The following is a 19,845-nucleotide window of genomic DNA, read 5'->3' as shown; positions in this document are numbered from 1 at the left end:
AGTAGAAAGAAATTTAAGCTCTTTTTTTAGTAAACTTGGTGGCCATCATTCTATGAAAAAAGTACTATAACTAACATATATGAAATATCCCTGAGAAATCAGGGGGAAACACTGTTGATTAACACAATGATAAGTTTAATCACTAAAATTTACAAAAAACCCTACATACATATATATATATGTATATATATACACCTTATATATGTATATATATCTTATATATGTGTATATATACCTTATATATACATATATATACCCTAAGAACTATTTTTAGTACAACTACATGAACCCAAAACCTAATCTATCCAAAGTATTGCATATCCTTTGAACAGTGTTGTATAACTTAGGCATTAACTGTAGAAAATCTCAGATTCCTTGAAAAAGAATATTATGGTGGCCAAGCTGCAAACTTTCTACAAAATGATGAACCTAGCAATTGCTAATGTTCTGTTCTAGAAAGAATGAAACCCACCTAGTTTAACTTCAAAGGATCAGTTTTAGAATTATCCAAAACACTAAAAAGCTGGAAAAATATTTCTTCAGTAACCATAGCAACTTGGGAGACTTTACCAAAGAATGTAGTGGCCATTTGTAATGTTTTCTGATTTTTGATGTCCTCCCCATGTTTAAAAAATTTCCAGGCTTATGAGGTATGATTCCCCTGCATAAAACCCAAGAAAACTCAGTTATCTAGCCTGCTCTGCTCCTAAGGCTCCACTAACCAGAGTCAAATGTGCAAGACTTTGATTCATAAGTGAGGAATTAGAGGTCTCTGTATAGCATCTATTTTGCTCGTGACGATGATAATAGAAGTATCCAACTTTGGGGGATGGAAATGATTGAACTATGCAATAGTTTATCCTAGTGCTTGATGGGAATCTGCAGCAAAGAGTGGTTTATCTTTAGCCAGTTTTGCAGTGTAGTTTTTGCTATTGTTCATGGAAGCTTAACCTTGGTTTTCCAGCCCTCTAACAACTTGGTTGCTTACCTAATATCGTTTTAATAAACTCCTCTGCTGCTTAGTCAGATGAAAGCAGCTTCTGTTATTTAAAAGAAGAACCCTGGTTGATATGTAAATTGGTTCTAGAAGTGGTTGAAGACAATATAACCTCAGGAAAATCAGACAGATTTTAGTTACCTGGTTCTGTAAGCGTCGATGGCTGTAAAGATCCAGCTGGTATTTAAAAAAATGTAAAATCCGGTAGTTCATAGCATGCAGTAGCAAACTAACAAATTATTAACTATAGCCACTTGAAATAAAGTGACCACTGAAGGCAAGACTTTCAGTGGCCCAATATTTGGATACTTCTATTACCAGATCCAGGGGCTATGGACATGGAAAAATATGAAGAGCATGAAGAATTCAAAAACAAAATTAGTTGATCCTAATTTCACACAACAGCTTTAAAAAGATAATTAAAGTCTTATGATGCTAAATTCTCAATTCAAGCAATAATCAAGGCCACCAATTACTCTGTAACATTGCTCCTCGAAAGGTAAAAGTCAGTGTCTGTGAACAACAGTGTCTGTCTTCCGTAGGCTACGAATGCTGGTGGGCTACACGGCTTTCAAGGTTATGGGATGCTGAGGTAGCAAAACTCAAGTAGACACACCTAATTATAAGAAGCAGGAGGAAATGGTTACTGTTACTGCTAGCATGGTTGAGTTGTAATCAGAATGCTCTGACCCGCAGTGACATCAGCTTTGGGTACTTGATCAGATGAACTATATGAACAAAACTGATAGGTATTCAAAAAAGTCCATTATAAAAATATCCAGACTTAATGAACAAAGGTCTGACATGAGTTACTACAACAAAAATTTGTAATATCTTCTCCAATGTCCAGTCCTGAGTCAATTCACATGCCCAGGGTTTTTTGAGTGAAGAGAAGATTGCATATCCTTGAAAATGTCTATTGCAATAATATCACAGATAGAGACTGTAAATCTTCAGTTTGGCCTTCCTCATCAAGGTAGCTACACTGGAGAAAGGGAAGTATCAGGTCTTTTGTGTACCATTGTATAGTAACTCTGAACCAAGACTAAAACTGAAGACCTAGAATATCGCCTTGTACTACTGGTCAGAATGGATGCTTATCAGAATCAAATGGTGAATGAAGTTTCCATCTGAATCTGTCTCATATCCAGCCCAATTGGGCCTTAATCACATAATATAGTTATCTCCAGAGTATGCAGTAGACATTGGAGGAGAGTGATTTATAAGAGACTTAATCAGACAGTGATTTCAAATGCAGCTGCTGTTGTAGATGTGCATTTAAAAATGTACATCTAGAGCTCTTAGGACCAGGTATACAACTATTAATCTGGCAAATGCTTTTTCCCTGTGTCTCAATACACAGAGAACACCTATAACAGCTGTGTTTATATGACAGGTACAATAGTAAACCATTTCATCTTAGGGTTATATAAATTATTTGGCTCTGTACTACAATATATTTCACAAAGATCATCAGTGTCTCACCATCACATATGACAACTACATTGATGACATATGTGTCCAGAACCTAGAAAGCAGGAAGTAATAAGTCAAAGTATACCTATGAATCCAGTAAGGTGTAAGATATAGCACATGAAAATATAAGAACTATGCCTCAGTAAAATTTCTGGAGGTCCAGTGATGTTGCATATACCAGGATAGGCTTTACAAAGTCAAAGGCAACTTACTGCACCTTGCACCTCCTGCTACTAAGAAAGAGACACATTGCTAGGTGGAACTCTTTGTGGTATTTATACATTAGTTTGAGAATCCTGCTTTAACCTATTTATGAAGTGACCTGAAAGCCTCTAGTTGTGCGTAGGTTCCAGAGAAAAAGGAGGCTTCCTTGTTAGTCCATACTATAGCGCATCTACCTGGCCCTAATTAACGACCAATAGATTCAATGGGTGTTAGAACTGCTAGCAGTTTACTGAGATGCTATGTGGAGCCTGTGAAAAGTTCTAACAGAGGAATCTCAGCAGAAATCTCTAAGGTTTTGGAACAAAGTCACCAGGTAGGGAAATATTATCCCTTTGAAAAGCAGCACTTAGCTCATTGCTAAGTGTTATTCAACATTGTATATTTGGCTGTGAAAAAACAAATGTGACCTGATCTGTCTAAAATGAACTTGTTTTAGCTGATCCTCCAACCTATTAAATCGGGCATGCTCAAGCAGAAAGCCATATCAAATGACTCTCATATACATGGACAGAGATTCAAGATGATTGTGACAGCAGAAGTTGAATGATCAGACCACTCACACTCTCAGCAATACTTGTCTTGTGGTTGGGTGCCACAGAATATTTCAGGTCATCCTCCTTGTAGACAATGAGTGAGTATATTTTTGTTTTTATAAGAGATACCTTGAGTATTTTATTATTATTTTAGTTGATATTACTGTTACTATATGTAAGTATGGAAGAAGAATGTATTTTGAAGGTTAGGTTTAAATACCGGCAATGGGAATATATTGATGTTAGACAGCCAGGTAGTGTATGTTTATTAAGCTTTCTTGTTTTAGCACTTTTTGAAAATCCTTACATGTTGGGGCATATTCCACACATATAAGTTCTGTCCCTCTAAGGTAAAATCCACAAACAGCATTTTCTTAGCTGCTTTTGTGTTCAGTGTACATATATACACATGTGACCAAAGTTCTACTTTTCTTCCCAATTTATCTGGGTCTTATTGAAAAGGCACAAATTAGATGGAGCCTGTAAAAACAGAAAGGTATACTAATTCCTGTTAGTGGAAAAAGTAATAATTCCTAGAATATTTTATGAAAAATAATGTGTAAATTATTCAATCAGTCTTAAAAATTTACCAAGGTAGATCCTACAGTCTCACCCTATAGTTTGCAGTCCAACAGAACCAAGTTAAAATCTTGACCCTCTTACTGATCTTGGGTAGTTATCTAATATCACTGACTCTCAATTTTCCTTATCTGTAAAATGAGGTATTATTTTAGGGTTGTTGTGAGGATTGAGACAGTAAATATAAAGCACCCACTATTGTATCTTGGACAAACTTGGGACCAAATAAATGATGGTTCTTTTATATATTTTTTCTAATATAGAACATTTTACTTAAACAACTTAAATTTCCATTTAAGTTGAGTGTTTCTAGGTATTTATTTAGTTTTGAGGTGATACTGTGGTACTGTTTTCTGGGAGCCTATATTGCTGAATTTTTACAGCAAGCAACTTTTTCTTAGTTGAACAAGTTCACATCTTTGAAACTCTTTTTCAAGGTTATATCTTTAATAGTTCACTCTGAACAATGATTTCCATGAAACTATCATCATCTTTTCCTAAATAAGAAACAAAAACAACATAGTTTTATAGTTAAAGTATATAATAAAATATAGTGGTGACATGTGGGCTGTTCTCTTGGCCAGTCCTTTTCTATATTACTGAGTACCTCCTGCCCTTCTAGTTCTCTTAGCTGTTCATGTTACAGTTGTAACTCTTCACTGGTTCTAACTACTGTGGGCTTTAATAATTTTCTTCAGATATTGGCTTCATCCTAGATAGTAAAGTGAAATGGCTAGCATACAGGAAGTTGACAAGGGCCATCGGTGTGATATAGTAGAAAAAGCACTGGATCAAATTTTAGCTATGCCATTATTAGATGTAATCTCAGAACCATAATTTCTATCATCTGATTTTCTGGTTTACAAAAGAATAATAAACATGCAAGTGATTATAGATTATGAGTCAAATAACATATAAAAAATCTTTATAAATTTCAGTTGCTAAACAAATATGTATCATTATTAAGAATACTAGGATAAGGCTCTCTTTATTGGTTATTTTATTTGTCCTTGTAGCCTAAGCAAAGTGCTCCAACTATTAAGGGTATTCATAATATTTCTTTATAGAATGAAAAAAAAACATTTATACTGAAGCTTCTCCATATGCAGTTTAAGATGGGATAGTGAAAAGTATACACAGATGCATGCTGTTTAAATATACAGATATAGACAGATTAAGATGCTGGCAATTTGTAATACCACTTCATTCTCCATTTCCTTCTAAACAGTTTAATAGCATGGGCTAGGGTGAGAACAGTGAAGGCAATTGTGGACCCTTAATAAACAGCTCACAAATAGAGGTCCTTCAAACAGACACACACACACACACACACACACACACACACACTCTTTCATATATACACACACACATACACCTACACCTTCATACATGCACACGCACATTTTCATATATACACACACATATACATACACCTACACCTACACACACACACACACACACACACACACACACAATTTTTGACTTCTAAGGATGGCTGAAGGGCATATGAATATAATAAACCAAAAAAATTCCCTCCATGTCTATTGCCCCCAATAATCTGAGCTTTATGAGCCAAGATATTCTAGAATTGCATCCAAAAGGTATATCAAGGATCTAGAAAATAGACTTCTTTACAAAAATTTTTATATATAAATTTGCTTATTCTTTTAAGAAACCAAATCCTTTGGCTTCTCACAGACTCTTTTTCCTCTTTTTATTATATAGCCTAGTCCACATTTTAGTTTTCATTTGACAGAAATCAAAAGTCCATCTTGCTCATCATAGGCTTAAGTGATCTTCTGGAATTCTGTTGTTAATTGTTGTCACCATAATGCATTTGGTCTTTATTCAAGCACTGTCATGTGCCAATGGTGTCTATTATTGCTTCAAGCTATTATTTTGACCTCACTTAATTTGTTAAGGAGTACGTTCTTATACTTTCCTTCCAAAATAAGGCTTTAAGCTTTAAAAGACATGGTGCTTCTCGTCTCGCACAGCTTTTTTGATCTACCTCCTGGGTTCAAGTGATTCTCCTGCATCAGTGAATACATGTTTTTTAAAGTTAAATCATTTTACCAAAGAATAAAGTTAGTTGTCATTATAGTAATTCAAGAAATGATTATTTAGATGAACAATTTTGAATAATTACATAAAAACAGAGATAAACATTTTCATATACTAGATGCCTCCAAAGTCTTTATGCTCACTTTACTTCGATTAGAATCCATCCAAAAACCAATGAAAAATACCACATTAACTGCTACACCAAACTAGTTTTTATGTGTACATGCATAAATTTACATTTTGATTTTAAGTTAAAACGTATTTTATATTCCTTGCTACAGGAATAATGGGATATAATCTAAGTATTGGGCTTTATCTTTAACATCATCTCAATTACCACACTGTTGAAATGGAAATGACAAATAGGGTTGTCTCACTAAAGTGTGTGATTGTCCACATATCAGTAAGTTTTTTCAAGATTATTCTTATGCAAGTGAAAAGAGCAAAACAAGACAGACCATCAAGAAGACTGATAAAATATAAAGTGGGAGGCAGCAATAAACTTGATTTTAAAGTATAATTTGTGAAATAAACTGTCAAAGAGTTTAAGATAGAAAAACAGTGAATAAGTTTTAAAATCATAATTAACCTTAAACAACTATAAAACCTTTAAAATCTGTTTACTTCATTGGCTTCACTAACCTCTCTTTCAAATCAAATTTCCTAAGCTTTTAATTTAAGAAGAAGGATAAATTCGTGACCTAGTTGAAACATCATTTGGCAAGATGGTTAGTACTGGTTATTTTTCTAAATCCAAATATTTTTCCATTTGTTTATTGTGCCACCTGAAATGGATATAATTATACAAATTTGGAAGGTAAACTTCTGATGATTTAAATTACAATATAGCTTATGTAGAGAAGGCTAAATTCCCTTTGGCATCAAAAAATGAGGTACAACTGAAAACAGGCAACAATGAATGTAAGGGTATAGTATGCTTTTTAATATGTGTTGGTTACATAAAAACATTTTCAAATATGAGACCCAAATCGAAAGTTACAAGGGCAGATGCTTTAGACCACAGATGCTGAATTGTTAATAGAGCTACTTCTTGCACATACAACTAAACAGCCTCCTCCAGACTGGATAGAAGCAAGAGTAATTAGGATGAGAATGGGGCAGGAACCTGGGAAATGTCAGGAAAGTGCCATTTTCCTACACTAATTTATAAATACCATATAATGTAACTACTATGATGCAACTGATTTATATCAAGAATTAAAAATCTCTCAAGAGGTTTATCAACTGTCAAGGAAAATGTTACTCATAGTCTTAACAGAATTTTAGGACTTTAAGAGTCATTAGAGTCAGCTAGTCGAATTTCTATATTTCTAAGAAGAGAAAAGTAAGGGACCATGAAATATTAAATAACTTATATTGAAATAACGGTTTATTCAAGTAACTGTGTAACTGGTCAGAACATAAGGAAAGTTCATTTTGTCTAAATATTCTCTTTTAATAGTTGGAGATGCAAACATCCAAGAATATTGCAGCAAAACTGGATTAAAAGAGCCCTTTTATATTTAAAAAATTCTGACAATGCCTTGACCACAAAACCTTTGAAGTAAAGAAAATTGCTTCTTACTCTTCTCTAAAAACCTAAAGTAAAAGGATACTCTGAAGTGAAGGTTATTTTCCTGGAGGTGATTTAGAAAACACAGGCAATAATTTTGTTTCTTAAGAGGAAAAATAATATTTTATTACATTTGGATGAGATTTTATTTTTTAGGAATCACTGCTTGGCTGTGAGTAGTTGTTGCTTGCTGAATGTTATTCACACTTCCTCCCTCATAGCAAACTCATGTGTAACAGCCTTAACTTGTGGGATGGGTTGGAACTCTTCGTTCTAATCCAAGGGCTGTCGGTCATTATAAACCACAAATTATTCCTCCCTAGGGAAGTGTCAGGGATGTATTCTTACCCATCTCATTTTTCTGCCATCTCCATTTACAAAATAAAGTTTATGGCACTAATGATCAGACATGATGTATTATAATACCTTATCGGGCAATTAATACATAGAGAGAAATCTTCTCCAGAATAGCACTTAAGAGACTTCAATTGTCTAGTTACCCTGAGGCATAAGAAGCGAATAAAAATTTTAAAGGGCTGAAAAGAAGAAACTTTCCCCGCAAGATAATTTTTATGATTTAGAACAGGAGTTGATAAACATTCTTCTTTAAAGAACCAGATAGTAAATATTTTGGGTTGTATGTCCCAATGGTCTCTCTTTACTCAACTCTGCTATTGAAGCACGACACCAGTTAGTGGACAATACAAAAATGAATGGATGTGAATGTATGTTTCAATTAAACTTTATTTACAAAAGCAGGCAGCAGGCCAGATTTGACCTATGAGTTGCAGTTTGCAACTTCTGCTATAGAATCTACAGTGATTGAACAGAGTCTGAAACCAAAATTTACATTTTAATAAAATACAATATAGTATTTCAATGCAAATCACTGTACTTGCAGGTACCTTGCTGATCCACAGAAACATTAAATATATTTTTAAATCTTTTTAGGTTTTCCTGTTTGCCTTTTCTTCTCTATTATATAAGTTATATTGGAAATGTCTAAATCTATTAAAATTAGATAATTTCTGCCAAGTTCAATGGAAAATTTATGAGTGTTAAGGCTGCAGATTATCTTTTTGATTCCACAGTAAAGTTGTAAATTCAATGTAAGGATCTTTTTTTTTTCCTCAGGATTAGCATGATAGATTTTACAGAGAAATTTCTAAAAAGATTATGAGGTAGAATTCTTATAAAAAGGCATTTTTATTACTAAAACTAATTCATCATTGATTTAAATTATCTTTCTGGTTGATCATTTTAAAAGCTCTCCTTATTTGGATATTTTTATTACATAGTAATTTTTGGTTATGATTATGACTCGGACTAATATTGCAAGTACTATGTATCTGACTTAGTAAATAATTTAGGATGTAATTTGAATGTAAATTATAATTTACTTAATTAGTACATGCACAGGTAGCCCCTTTGTCCTAAGATGTTTAGACCAGACGAATACTAGGTATTTTTAAAGTTTAGTGACATCTCTATTGATTTCACACATAAAAATTGGTAAATAGCATTTAAAATTAAAATTTTCTCAGAATTCTAACTTTAATTCTAGTATAATTCTGAGTATAATTTTACTACTCAACAGGAATGGATAACTGATTAAGTACTTATTAATTTCAGATTCACAGAAAGAGCTATGTAACCTCATATGGCAATTTGTAAATCCATTGTGTTTTATATTGTGAGATAATCCATAAGTTATTTCAAAAATTAAGCATTTTGAATTTTTAATTCTGTGTTTTTCTGTCTTTTAAAAGCAAAAGAGTAAAAAAAAAGATGTAGGGGAAAAGTCTTCATTTCAAACTTTTAATGAATTCGGTAAAAGTATGATGATGTCTAATGAAAGACTATTAGGACAAAGGACATAAAAGGTAGGACCTAATACAACAGTAGACTTCTTCCTTCAAAGATTTTCAAAAACTTCAAGAACAGAAGACTACTTCACAAACTGAAATTCTAGCTCAGTTGGAAACCAGGTCTATCGGGCTTTTAAGTTGTCTAATGTTGAAAATCTCAAGTTGACTCTTTAGTTTAAAAAAAAAACCTGGAGAAGGGAAAGGAAAATTTTTGTTCTGGAAATGTGTTCTTCTCTGATGTAAACAGAAATCCATCTTCCAAAGGAAGAAGTACATGTGAGTTGCCCTAATTCAGTCTTTGGAAACAGACAAGAAGATTATGAATTTGCTAAAAAACTTTTGTTTTTCCTAAGTATTAGTTTATAAGCTCTGAGATATCTTTTTTGTGTATGAAAATTTCCCAAACCCCAAGATATTCATAAAAATTAACTCAAAATACTGAAATACATTTTTGGAAAAGAAGAATATAGAGAATCTCAATTTTTTAAAATTTACATAATAAAGAGGTCTAGTAATTAGTAATTAGTTCCATTTCAGATCATTTATTGACTTTCTTTTTTACAGCTTTTCTGTTTGGAAAGATACAAACATTCAAATATTAAAAATATGCCACAGCATATATTATTAATAAAACTTTAAAATCCCAAAGTGGAAGTAATAAATTTCCTACAAGTGTACTGATTAAATCAGTTTTAACCTTCTATGAATTAGTAACAGAAGTGAAATAAAATTTTAGAATTCACACTGTAAATTCAGAGGAAATAGAACACCAAACACTATTCTAAAGAGCACATTTTTTAATTAGCCACAATAATGCTGCTAGTTATTTCTATTTTCTGTAAATAATGTGGTAAAGATGATAAGCATAACACATATTTATTGAGTCCTTACTGTAGCTGCTATTTTATTACATGTATTAATTCATAACAACTCTGTAAGGTAGGTATTACATTTATTCTCCTTAATATATAAGGAAACAAGCAAAGAGAAGTAGAACTTCAGTGCAAATGAAAGCTAATGTCATGGTTTCTTTGCTGTTATTTTAATAATGCCTCTACATGTGGTAACTGATTTACTGACTAATACAAGTGAATACTAGGCCTTTAGCATGATTTGCAATAACACACAGACTAAATGCCAGAGTTCATTGTCAGCTCTTTTCAAAGTTAATTTGCTTCATGTGGGGAACAGATATCTCTTAAAAAGGCATTTCTTATTCTTATTATAGGCACTTCTTATGGTAGCCACATAACTCCCTTTGACAAAAAAGTAACATTATCTTTAAAATTCTTTTAAGAAAAATCACCCATCTCAACCAAAGAAATGTTAGTCTAAAATAATCTTGAGTTTGCTTTGTTATATAATTTCTCATTCAGATTTAGAGCTCAAATAAAGATTGGCTATATACTATTAAGACAAGACACTAAAAATGTGGAAACAACTAAATATCCATTGACAGAGGAATGGATAAAAAATGTGGTATATATGTACAACAAAATACCATTCAGCTTTAAAAATGAAGGAAATTCTGCAATACAGAACAGCATGGATGATCCTTGAGGGCATTATGCTAAGTGAAATAAGCCAGTCACAGAAAGACACATACTGCATGGTTTCACTTATATACAGTATCTAACTAGTCACATTCATAGAATCAGAGTGGACTGGTGGATACCAGGGGATTGGGTTAGAGAGAAACAGGAAATACCCAAACAATGGCATAAAGTTTCGGTCAAGCAAGATGAATAAGTTCTAAAGCTCTGCTGTACAATACTCTACATCTATAGTCAATGATAAAGTATTATAGACTTAAAATTTTAAGAGGAAGATATGTTAAGTGTTCTTACTAACATAAAATAAATAATATTAAAAAGAGATGATAAAAAAGCAAATACCCACAAGAAGTCTTTGAATTTATTTGATACTTAAGTTCTTTCACAATTGCAATCCCTGTATGCATATAAAATGTACCTATAATTCCTTTGCTGCATGATTACTTTTGAACAAGATTATTTAAACTCTTTGTAGGTACATATGGAAGTAGGAGTTTTCTAAGAACATAATACTCCTTGAAAAGCGAATTGACTCTTTGGCTCAGAATTTTCCCCTTAGAAGGTTAGGCATCTATCAGGAATTTGTTTGAGTGAAAATGCTTTTAAAAACACTCTGAGGTAAACTGTACAAAGATTTAATCCCATATAAAATGTTTCTGTGAGTGGCTAATTTATCTGGAAAGACTACTTAGCAAGTTTTTACTCTGGTGACAAATTCTCCTCTGTTGAAACCTAATTGTAGCCATCAAGAGATGGGGATTTTCTTTGCATCATACCAAATTTGACTTCAAGTTAACAGCACTTGATGGCTGGGCACGGTGGCTCATGCCTGTATTCCCGGCACTTTGGGAGGCTGAGGTGGGTGGATCACTTGAGGTCAGGAGTTCAAGACCAGCCTGGACAACATGGTGAAACCCCATCTCTACTAAAAACAAAAAATAAAAAAATTAGCTGGGCATGGTGGCAGGCGCCTGTAATTTCAGCTACTCAGGAGGCTGGGGCAGAAGAATTGCTTGAATCTGGGAGGCAGAGGTTACAGTGAGCAGAGATCGCACCACTGCACTCCAGCCTGGGCGACAGAGCAAGACTCTGTCTCAAAAAAAAAATAAAAAAAAAAAAGTATAGGACTAAAGTAGTGTCATGAGCTTTTAATGCACTTCTTGAACTGCCAACTGCAGGATAATATCTTACAGTATATTTTCTATTTATTTTGCCATTTTGACCACCAATTAAGTTTAGCTATTGTGTCAAATTTCCTCATACATACTGTTTGTTTGTTTTGTTACATTATGTAATGCAATATATGTTTGCAATATATTATATATTTGCACACAAATAATACTTAAATATATTTATATAACATACACTAAACATATAAAGAAAACATCCTAAAACACTGCATGTGAAAAATTTTATTATATATTTCATTATATACATATTTATTACAGAGAAGATTACAGTAAACATCTAATCTTAAAGAGTTTCTTATTTTGTGTATTGCTTAGAGGACTGAAGATTTATTGAAAAGACAACAAATCAAGTTAGATCCATTATTTTCAGCTACTCTTCAGACTAACATTAATAAAACCACATTGTATGAAAACGCTATTTTTTTCAAAGCTTTAATATGCATTCTAAATTCTTACAAGCATATTCTGAGTTACGGTTTTGAAATGGCACTATGGCAGAAGAGCCTGAATTTGCTAACTGTAATTATGTCCATTAGAACTACAGTGGTGTTAATACAGTCAGAAAGCTTACATGATGCATACACATGTCTATAAATATTGTAAGAAATTAACAAATGTATGGCAAAAGACTCTAAAAATGTAGAACTGTCTATTATCTTTGTGAGTAAAGCTAAATTGGAAATGCTATAGGTTATTTCTAGGAGTCTACCAAGAAATTATTCACTGTTGCTTTTTGCTGACAGATGGGATTTATGTTTATAGACATAACTATCAGAATATATAATTATATCAGAAAATATCCTTAGATGAAGATCCATAAGTTAGATGACACAGGACATTTTAAATATTTTACAATTTCATGTTATTGTATGGAAGTCACTGATTGAGTTTATTGAAGCACAAATTAAAACTCTTCAGGAGATACTTACCCTTTTCTGTTCTTTTATATATTCTATCAATTCATCTCTTGTTCTTTTCACTGCCTCTTCCACAGCCTTTTCACTTCGTTTCTGTTCTTCTATTATTGCTGCCTTAACAGTTTCCTGTTTGTGGAAGAAGGCAAAACAGTCAGGGAGGTAAGCACTATGACATATTTGTGTCTATTTCATATAAACTAAAAATCCTCTTCAGCGGGTTTCAGCTCATTCTATTCAAAGTGTACCTTTACACAGGAATAAAAACTTACAGGAAAAAAATCCCAAATCTTTTGGGATCTGTTAGAGATTTCACAGAACTCCCTTTCCTAAACTGAATGAAAGGAAAGGAACGGAATATGCCATTTATTGCAGGGAGTGCCTGACAGACTCCAATGGCTTCCTTACCAACCTTTCATTTGATGTTTACATGATTCATTGCCTTCCTGTATTTTGCACTATCCACATAAGACTTCCAACTTGTGTTTATTCTTCCAAGAACACTCTAATGCTCTAGCTGTTTTATTCACGTTTAATTTTGCCATCACACAATAATCAACTGTGGTCTGAGTGGTAAGATTTACAGTTAGTTTGGTCCTCTTGCCAGGTTAAGATGTTGTGAGCTGGACACCATAAGTAAGAGGTAAAAATTCCACCCAGTGTGCTAGTATTTGAAATGAGAGATCTAGGGAGGGAAATGGTACTCTCCGTTTATTGAAATAGTAATCAGGTACCTAAGAGATTTCAGAAGTGCAAATACAGAAAGCAAGCTAAAATTCTGTAAAACTACACTTCTCAGGAAGTCATGATGTTTTCTGCTACAATAGTGTATCACGAAATGGAATGAATGTCACGAAGCAAAATCTTTTCATTCCCATCTATAGGTACCATCCTTTTTTATTGGACATCAAGGCAATCAATTGGAAAATGGCTTGAGTTTCTCAGAATATTTGCTTCAGTTTTGATTCTTGGAGGTTCTTTACTTTGTGGACTGTATGTATGACTTTGCTTAGTTTTCCCCAATTAATTTTAGATATTTATATGTAACTCAGAAAATATAAAATAATATAAAGGATTCTCTATTTCAAATCTATTTACTGTAAAAAATGGAAACGTGGAAAAATATAAACACAAAGAAAGACACACATATATACACTTGGATATACAGAAGATGGGATAAACTGTACATACTATTTTCTAAACTCTTGCATTTTTTACTTATAATATATCTTGGACATTTTCTGAAGACGTTACATATTCTGCTATAATATGATTTCTTTTATATTATAGGGTTGCATAATAATTTATTTTACCAATTTTTAATAATGGGTATTTTGGTCATTTTAAATAAAATACAGCAGTGACAAACATCCACATATGTATCTTTGTGCTACACTGCAGATATTTACTTTGGACCAATTCAAAAAGTGGAATCATTTTTGGCCAAAGGATTTAAACTCAATATATCTTTTGATATTTTGTACAAATTTCTTCTTATAAGAAGCCCATAGGAATGGCTATTTTCTTGCACGCTTGATAACATTTATTTTCATCGGTTTTTAGAATCTTTGCTTACTTGGGGAGAATGGCATCTAATTTTACCCTGTACTCTTAAAAGATTACCATGTGATGTTGAGCATTTAATTTATAAAAATATTGGCAATACACATTCTCTCTTGTCGTTTGCTTGATCATATCATCTATCACTTTAATATTGGTATACTTATTTTTTATTCCCTTCCTTATAAAATTAACTGAAAATTCTGAAAGTCTTTGAAAAATTTTATTATTTTATTTTCAATCACTGAGTACATTAAATGTTGGTTCCATTGATAGAGTACAAAGTTGTTTCCATAATTATTTCAAAAGATTAAAGTTGAAAAACTATAGCAATTTATAAAAGAAAAACATGAGAATAAAACTATTCGGCATCTGCTATTATAATTCTTATAGACTTCACACTTGCAAATTTAGAATTTGAAGTTATTCAAATTTAGAAAGGTAAAAATATTACATACATACTAAGCTCTCTGAAATACAACATGTTAATAATTCTGTAGTGAAGAATATGAATATTCACATTATATGAGTAAATTAAAAGTATAAATAGCTTCACATTAGTTCAAGTCAGGTTTTGCTAACAGGTGAGTTACAAAAATCCTTAGTTTTCAGGGCTTTTGAAATTTTACAACTGCAGATAAAAAACTGTCATAAGAAGCATATTAATTAAAAGCAAAAGCATCAATTTAAATAAATGGGCTATAACCAGAAAAACATGAAGAGTTAGTGAAAGTTATTGAGTTAACACTTTTGAGGGAGCTGAGTGTTTATATTATTAATACCTTCTCAGTTGAAATTTTTGAGGCTCTACCATTCCTTGTTTTTGAGCTGGCAAAAGACCATTTACAGTACAAAATTTCGCTTGATTCTATCCTCCCCAGTTGCGAGTTAAGTGACAGTCAAGGTTGTGAAGCCCATCCTGAAAAACTGCTCATGTATAAATTATTCCTTTGAATGTTATACAAAAGTAAAGTTTAAGCCTTCTACTTTCTAATCAGGCCCAATTCTGAATTAGTAAGAATTGATTAATAAATTTTGTTTGCATGTATGCAAGTGGTATGTGAATATCTGCTTGCATGTTTTGTTGGTTCCATAAATTAAATATATCATTCCTGGGAGTCATGAGAATTAATCTAAAATAAAACATAGCTTGCAAGGAATGAACAGTTGCCACCAATAAGTACATTCAAACAGGAAATTCTGAAAAGTATTTTCCAAAATATTTTGGTGATAACACCACCACTGAACACGGTATATTCTTTAAGGAAGGGTTTCTCAACCTTGGAACTACTGAAAATCCTTTGCTGTAAGGGAGCATCCTGTGTGTAAGCAGCATACCTAGTATCTACCCACTAGATGGCTTCCAGTTGAGAAACACTATCCTAAGGTTAATAGTTTGGAATGAAAGGTACACAATTGCACATATGTTACGCTGTATTTGTGAAAATACATCAGTCATATTGGAATTTTTTTATCTAAAAATATATGCAGAAACATCCTATCTAAACGATTATCTAACTAGTGTTCAAATGTGGAGAAAGTTCCATATACTATTTTTTAAAAATAAATGACTGGAATCAGTTTTTACACTGTTATGATTAAATAGGTCATGTTGAATGTCGTTCAGGGCTAAAAGCTTATATGGTATTTTACATAAGATGTTATAATTTCTCTTTATTGCTTAAAAATATAGCTACGCTTTAGTATCCATTAAATCTACCATACATTTCAGTAATCACAGGATCATGAACCAGTGAAATGCCTGTGGTTGTCTGCCCTTTATCAGGGCAATTTTGTTAAGGACTGTAAACATAGCTCAGTTATTTACAGAAAATAAGTATCACCAATTAACTGAATTCTGGCCTGTGGGTTGTAAACCATAGTACTATGTTGTTGTTTAATTTTCTGGGGAAATTGTGTGTTCTACTTATTTTTTGTTTCTACACAAAATACATGCATATTATCTAATTATGTATTATTCTAAAAGTAACATGTGGTTGTAGAAATGCACCTTAGAAAATGAGTGATAAACTAGAGGTGCAAAGATGAGATACACGTGTTATGCTGGGTTCTAGATTGTGGTTGGTAGCAAACTCTGTTCATACATTCATTTGTCAAATATGTCCTAAATACCTATTTTATGTAAAAAAACAGTCCCAAATACTGAAAGCTATATCTGTCCATCTCTTGAGGAGTTTCTAATTTATTTGTGAAAATAAAATATAAGTGCACAGAAACTGAAATAACCATATACTAAAAGAGATCTTAAAGGACGTTGTGGTTAATGAGTGGTGGTAATACTAGTTTGAGTTATAAGGAAGGAGATATCACAATGTCTACAATGGTCAGAGAAAACCTTAAAAAAATAGGTGAGCTCTGACTTGAGGTTTAATAGGTGTTTCATGTGTAGAAAGAAGATGAAGACTCAGGGATCTGTATAAGTAGCTCATGTTGAATGTTATTTAGGAATAATAGTTTATATGACATTGGGTACAAGAGCACAAAAATAGAACCTGAGTATATGTTTGAGGCTTCTGGCTACAGATGAAGGCTCTCTTGGGAAAGTGAAAAGAAAGGAAGGCTGGGACCAGGTAGTGGGGACCCTGAAGGCTTAAGGCCGATGTCAGCAACCCAAGATGTAAAGAGCTACCAATAATAGCATGGACATTGGTTGCTCTTCTTGCCACTTGTATAGTCTTTACATGAGTCAGCAAACACAGTCTTTATTAATCTCATACATAGTCATCCTTGTGTCACCCCATATGATATAACAAAAGTAAATAGGCTAGCTCATTAGCACAACATCTTCAAAAGTTGCTAACTCTTAAACATTGGTCTAAACAAAGAAAAGGATAGACACATTTTCATTTCCTTCCTATATGGGCAAAGTATTACTCACATAGTATGATCCTATGTCCACAGCCAACAACTCTGATCTAGGGTATATATACCTGAAATTTGTATCTGTGTTTCTAATCCCAATGTACAAACAGAACAGTTTCTTTTTTTATATATATATTTTTATTATACTTTAAGTTCTAGGGTACATGTGCACAACGTGCAGGTTTGTTACATATGTATACATGTGCCATGTTGGTGTACTGCACCCATTAACTTGTCATTTACATTAGGCATATCTCCTAATGCTATCCTTCCCCCCTCCCCCCACCCCACAACAGGCCTTGGTGTGTGATGATCACCATCATGTGTCCAAATGTTCTCATTGTTCAATTCCCACCTATGAGTGAGAACATGCGGGTGTCTGGTTTTCTGTCCTTGTGACAGTTTGCTCAGAATGATGGTTACCAGCTTCATCCATGTCCCTACAAAGGACATGAACTCTTCCTTTTTTTATGGCTGCATAGTATTCCATGGTGTATATGATGTGCCACATTTTCTTAATCGTGTCTATCATTGATGGACACTTGAGTTGGTTCCAAGTCTTTGCTATTATGAATAGTGCCACAATAAACATACATGTGCATGTGTCTTTATAGCAGCTGATTTACAATCCTTTAGGTATATACCCAGTAACGGGATGGCTGGGTCAAACGGTATTTCTAGTTCTAGATCTTTGAGGAATCGCCACACTGTCTTCCACGATGGTTGAACTAATTTACTGTCCCACCAACAGTGTAAAAGTGTTCCTATTTCTCCACATCCTCTCCAGCACCTGTTGTTTCCTGACTTTTTAATGACTGCCATTCTAAATGGTGTGAGATGGTATCTCATTGTGGTTTTGATTTGCATTTCTCTGATGGCCAGTGATGATGAGCATTTTTTCATGCGTCTGTTGGCTGCATAAATGCCTTCTTTTGAGAAGTGTCTCTTCACATCCTTTGCCCACTTTTTGATGGGGTTGTTTGATTTTCTCTTGTAAATTTGTTTAAGTTCTTTGTAGATTCTGGATATTAGCCCTTTGTCAGATGAGTAGATTGCGAAAATTTTCTCCCATTCTGTAGGTTGCCTGTTCACTCTGATGGTAGTTTCCTTTGCTGTGCAGAAGCTCTTTAGTTTAATTAGATCCCATTTGTCAATTTTGGCTTTTGTTGCCATTGCTTTTGGTGCTTTTGGTGTTTTAGACATGAAGTCCTTGCCCAGGCCTATGTCCTGAATGGTATTGCCTAGGTTTTCTTCTAGGGTTTCTATGGTTTTAGGTCTAACATTTCAGTCTTTAATCCATCTTGAATTAATTTTTGTATAAGGTGTAAGGAAGGGATCCAGTTTCAGCTTTCTACATATGGCCAGCCAGTTTTCCCAGCACCATTTGTTAAACAGGGAATCTTTCCCTATTTCTTGTTTTTCTCAGGTTTGTCAAAGATCAGATGGTTGTAGATGTGTGGTATTATTTCTGAGGGCTCTGTTCTATTCCATTGGTCTATATCTCTGTTTTGGTACCAGTACCATGCTGTTTTGGTTACTGTAGCCTTGTAGTATAGCTTGAAGTCAGGTAGCGTGATGCCTCCAGCTTTGTTCTTTTGGCTTAGGATTGACTTGGCAATGCGGGTTCTTTTTTGGTTCCATACGAACTTTAAGGTAGTTTCTTCCAATTCTGTGAAGAAAGTCATTGATAGCTTGATGGAGATAGCATTGAATCTATAAATTACCTTGGGCAGTATGGCCATTTTCACGATATTGATTATTCCTATCCATGAGCATGGAATGTTCTTCCATTTGTTTGCAACCTTTTATTTCGTTGAGCAGTGGTTAGTAGTTCTCCTTGAAGAGGTCCTTCACATCCCTTGTGAGTTGAATTCCCAGGTATTTTATTCTCTTTGAAGCAACTGTGAATGGGAGTTCACTCATGATTTGGCTCTCTGTTTGTCTGTTATTGGTGTATAAGAATGCTTGTGATTTTTGCACATTGATTTTGTATCCTGAGACTTTGCTGAAGTTGCTTATCAGCTTAAGGATATTTGGGGCTGAGACGATGCGGTTTTTTAGATATACAATCATGTCATCTGCAAACAGGGACAATTTGACTTCCTCTTTTCCTAATTGAATACCCTTTATTTCTTTCTCCTGCTTGATTGCCCTGGCCAGAACTTCCAACACTATGTTGAATAGAAGTGGTGAGAGAGGGCATCCCTGCCTTGTGCCAGTTTTCAAAGGGAATGCTTCCAGTTTTTGCCCATTCCGTATGATATTGGCTGTGGGTTTGTCATAAATAGCTCATTATTTTGAGATACGTCCCATCAATACCTAATTTATTGAGAGTTTGTAGCATGAAGCGCTGTTGAATTTTGTCAAAGGCCTTTTCTGCATCTATTGAGATAATCATGTGGTTTGTCTTTGAATCTGTTTATATGCTGG

General features: G+C 33.5%; 1 protein-coding gene across 11 annotated transcripts in view; it reads right to left on the bottom strand.

Annotated features, from left to right (window-relative positions):
• Positions 1 to 19,845, bottom strand: part of CCDC91 (coiled-coil domain containing 91) — a 347,553-nt gene that overhangs the window by 36,347 nt on the left and 291,361 nt on the right. For all 11 annotated transcript variants that reach the window (XM_054442943.2, XM_054442947.2, XM_054442944.1 and 8 more), the window contains one exon: positions 12,988 to 13,101. In XM_054442943.2, the coding sequence (XP_054298918.1) occupies positions 12,988 to 13,101 (114 nt within the window). The remainder of the gene's footprint in view (positions 1 to 12,987; positions 13,102 to 19,845) is intronic.

This window comes from Pongo pygmaeus, chromosome 10, assembly GCF_028885625.2.
Source record: "Pongo pygmaeus isolate AG05252 chromosome 10, NHGRI_mPonPyg2-v2.0_pri, whole genome shotgun sequence".
NCBI lineage: Eukaryota > Metazoa > Chordata > Mammalia > Primates > Hominidae > Pongo > Pongo pygmaeus.
This window is presented reverse-complemented; position numbering and strand designations above follow the sequence as displayed.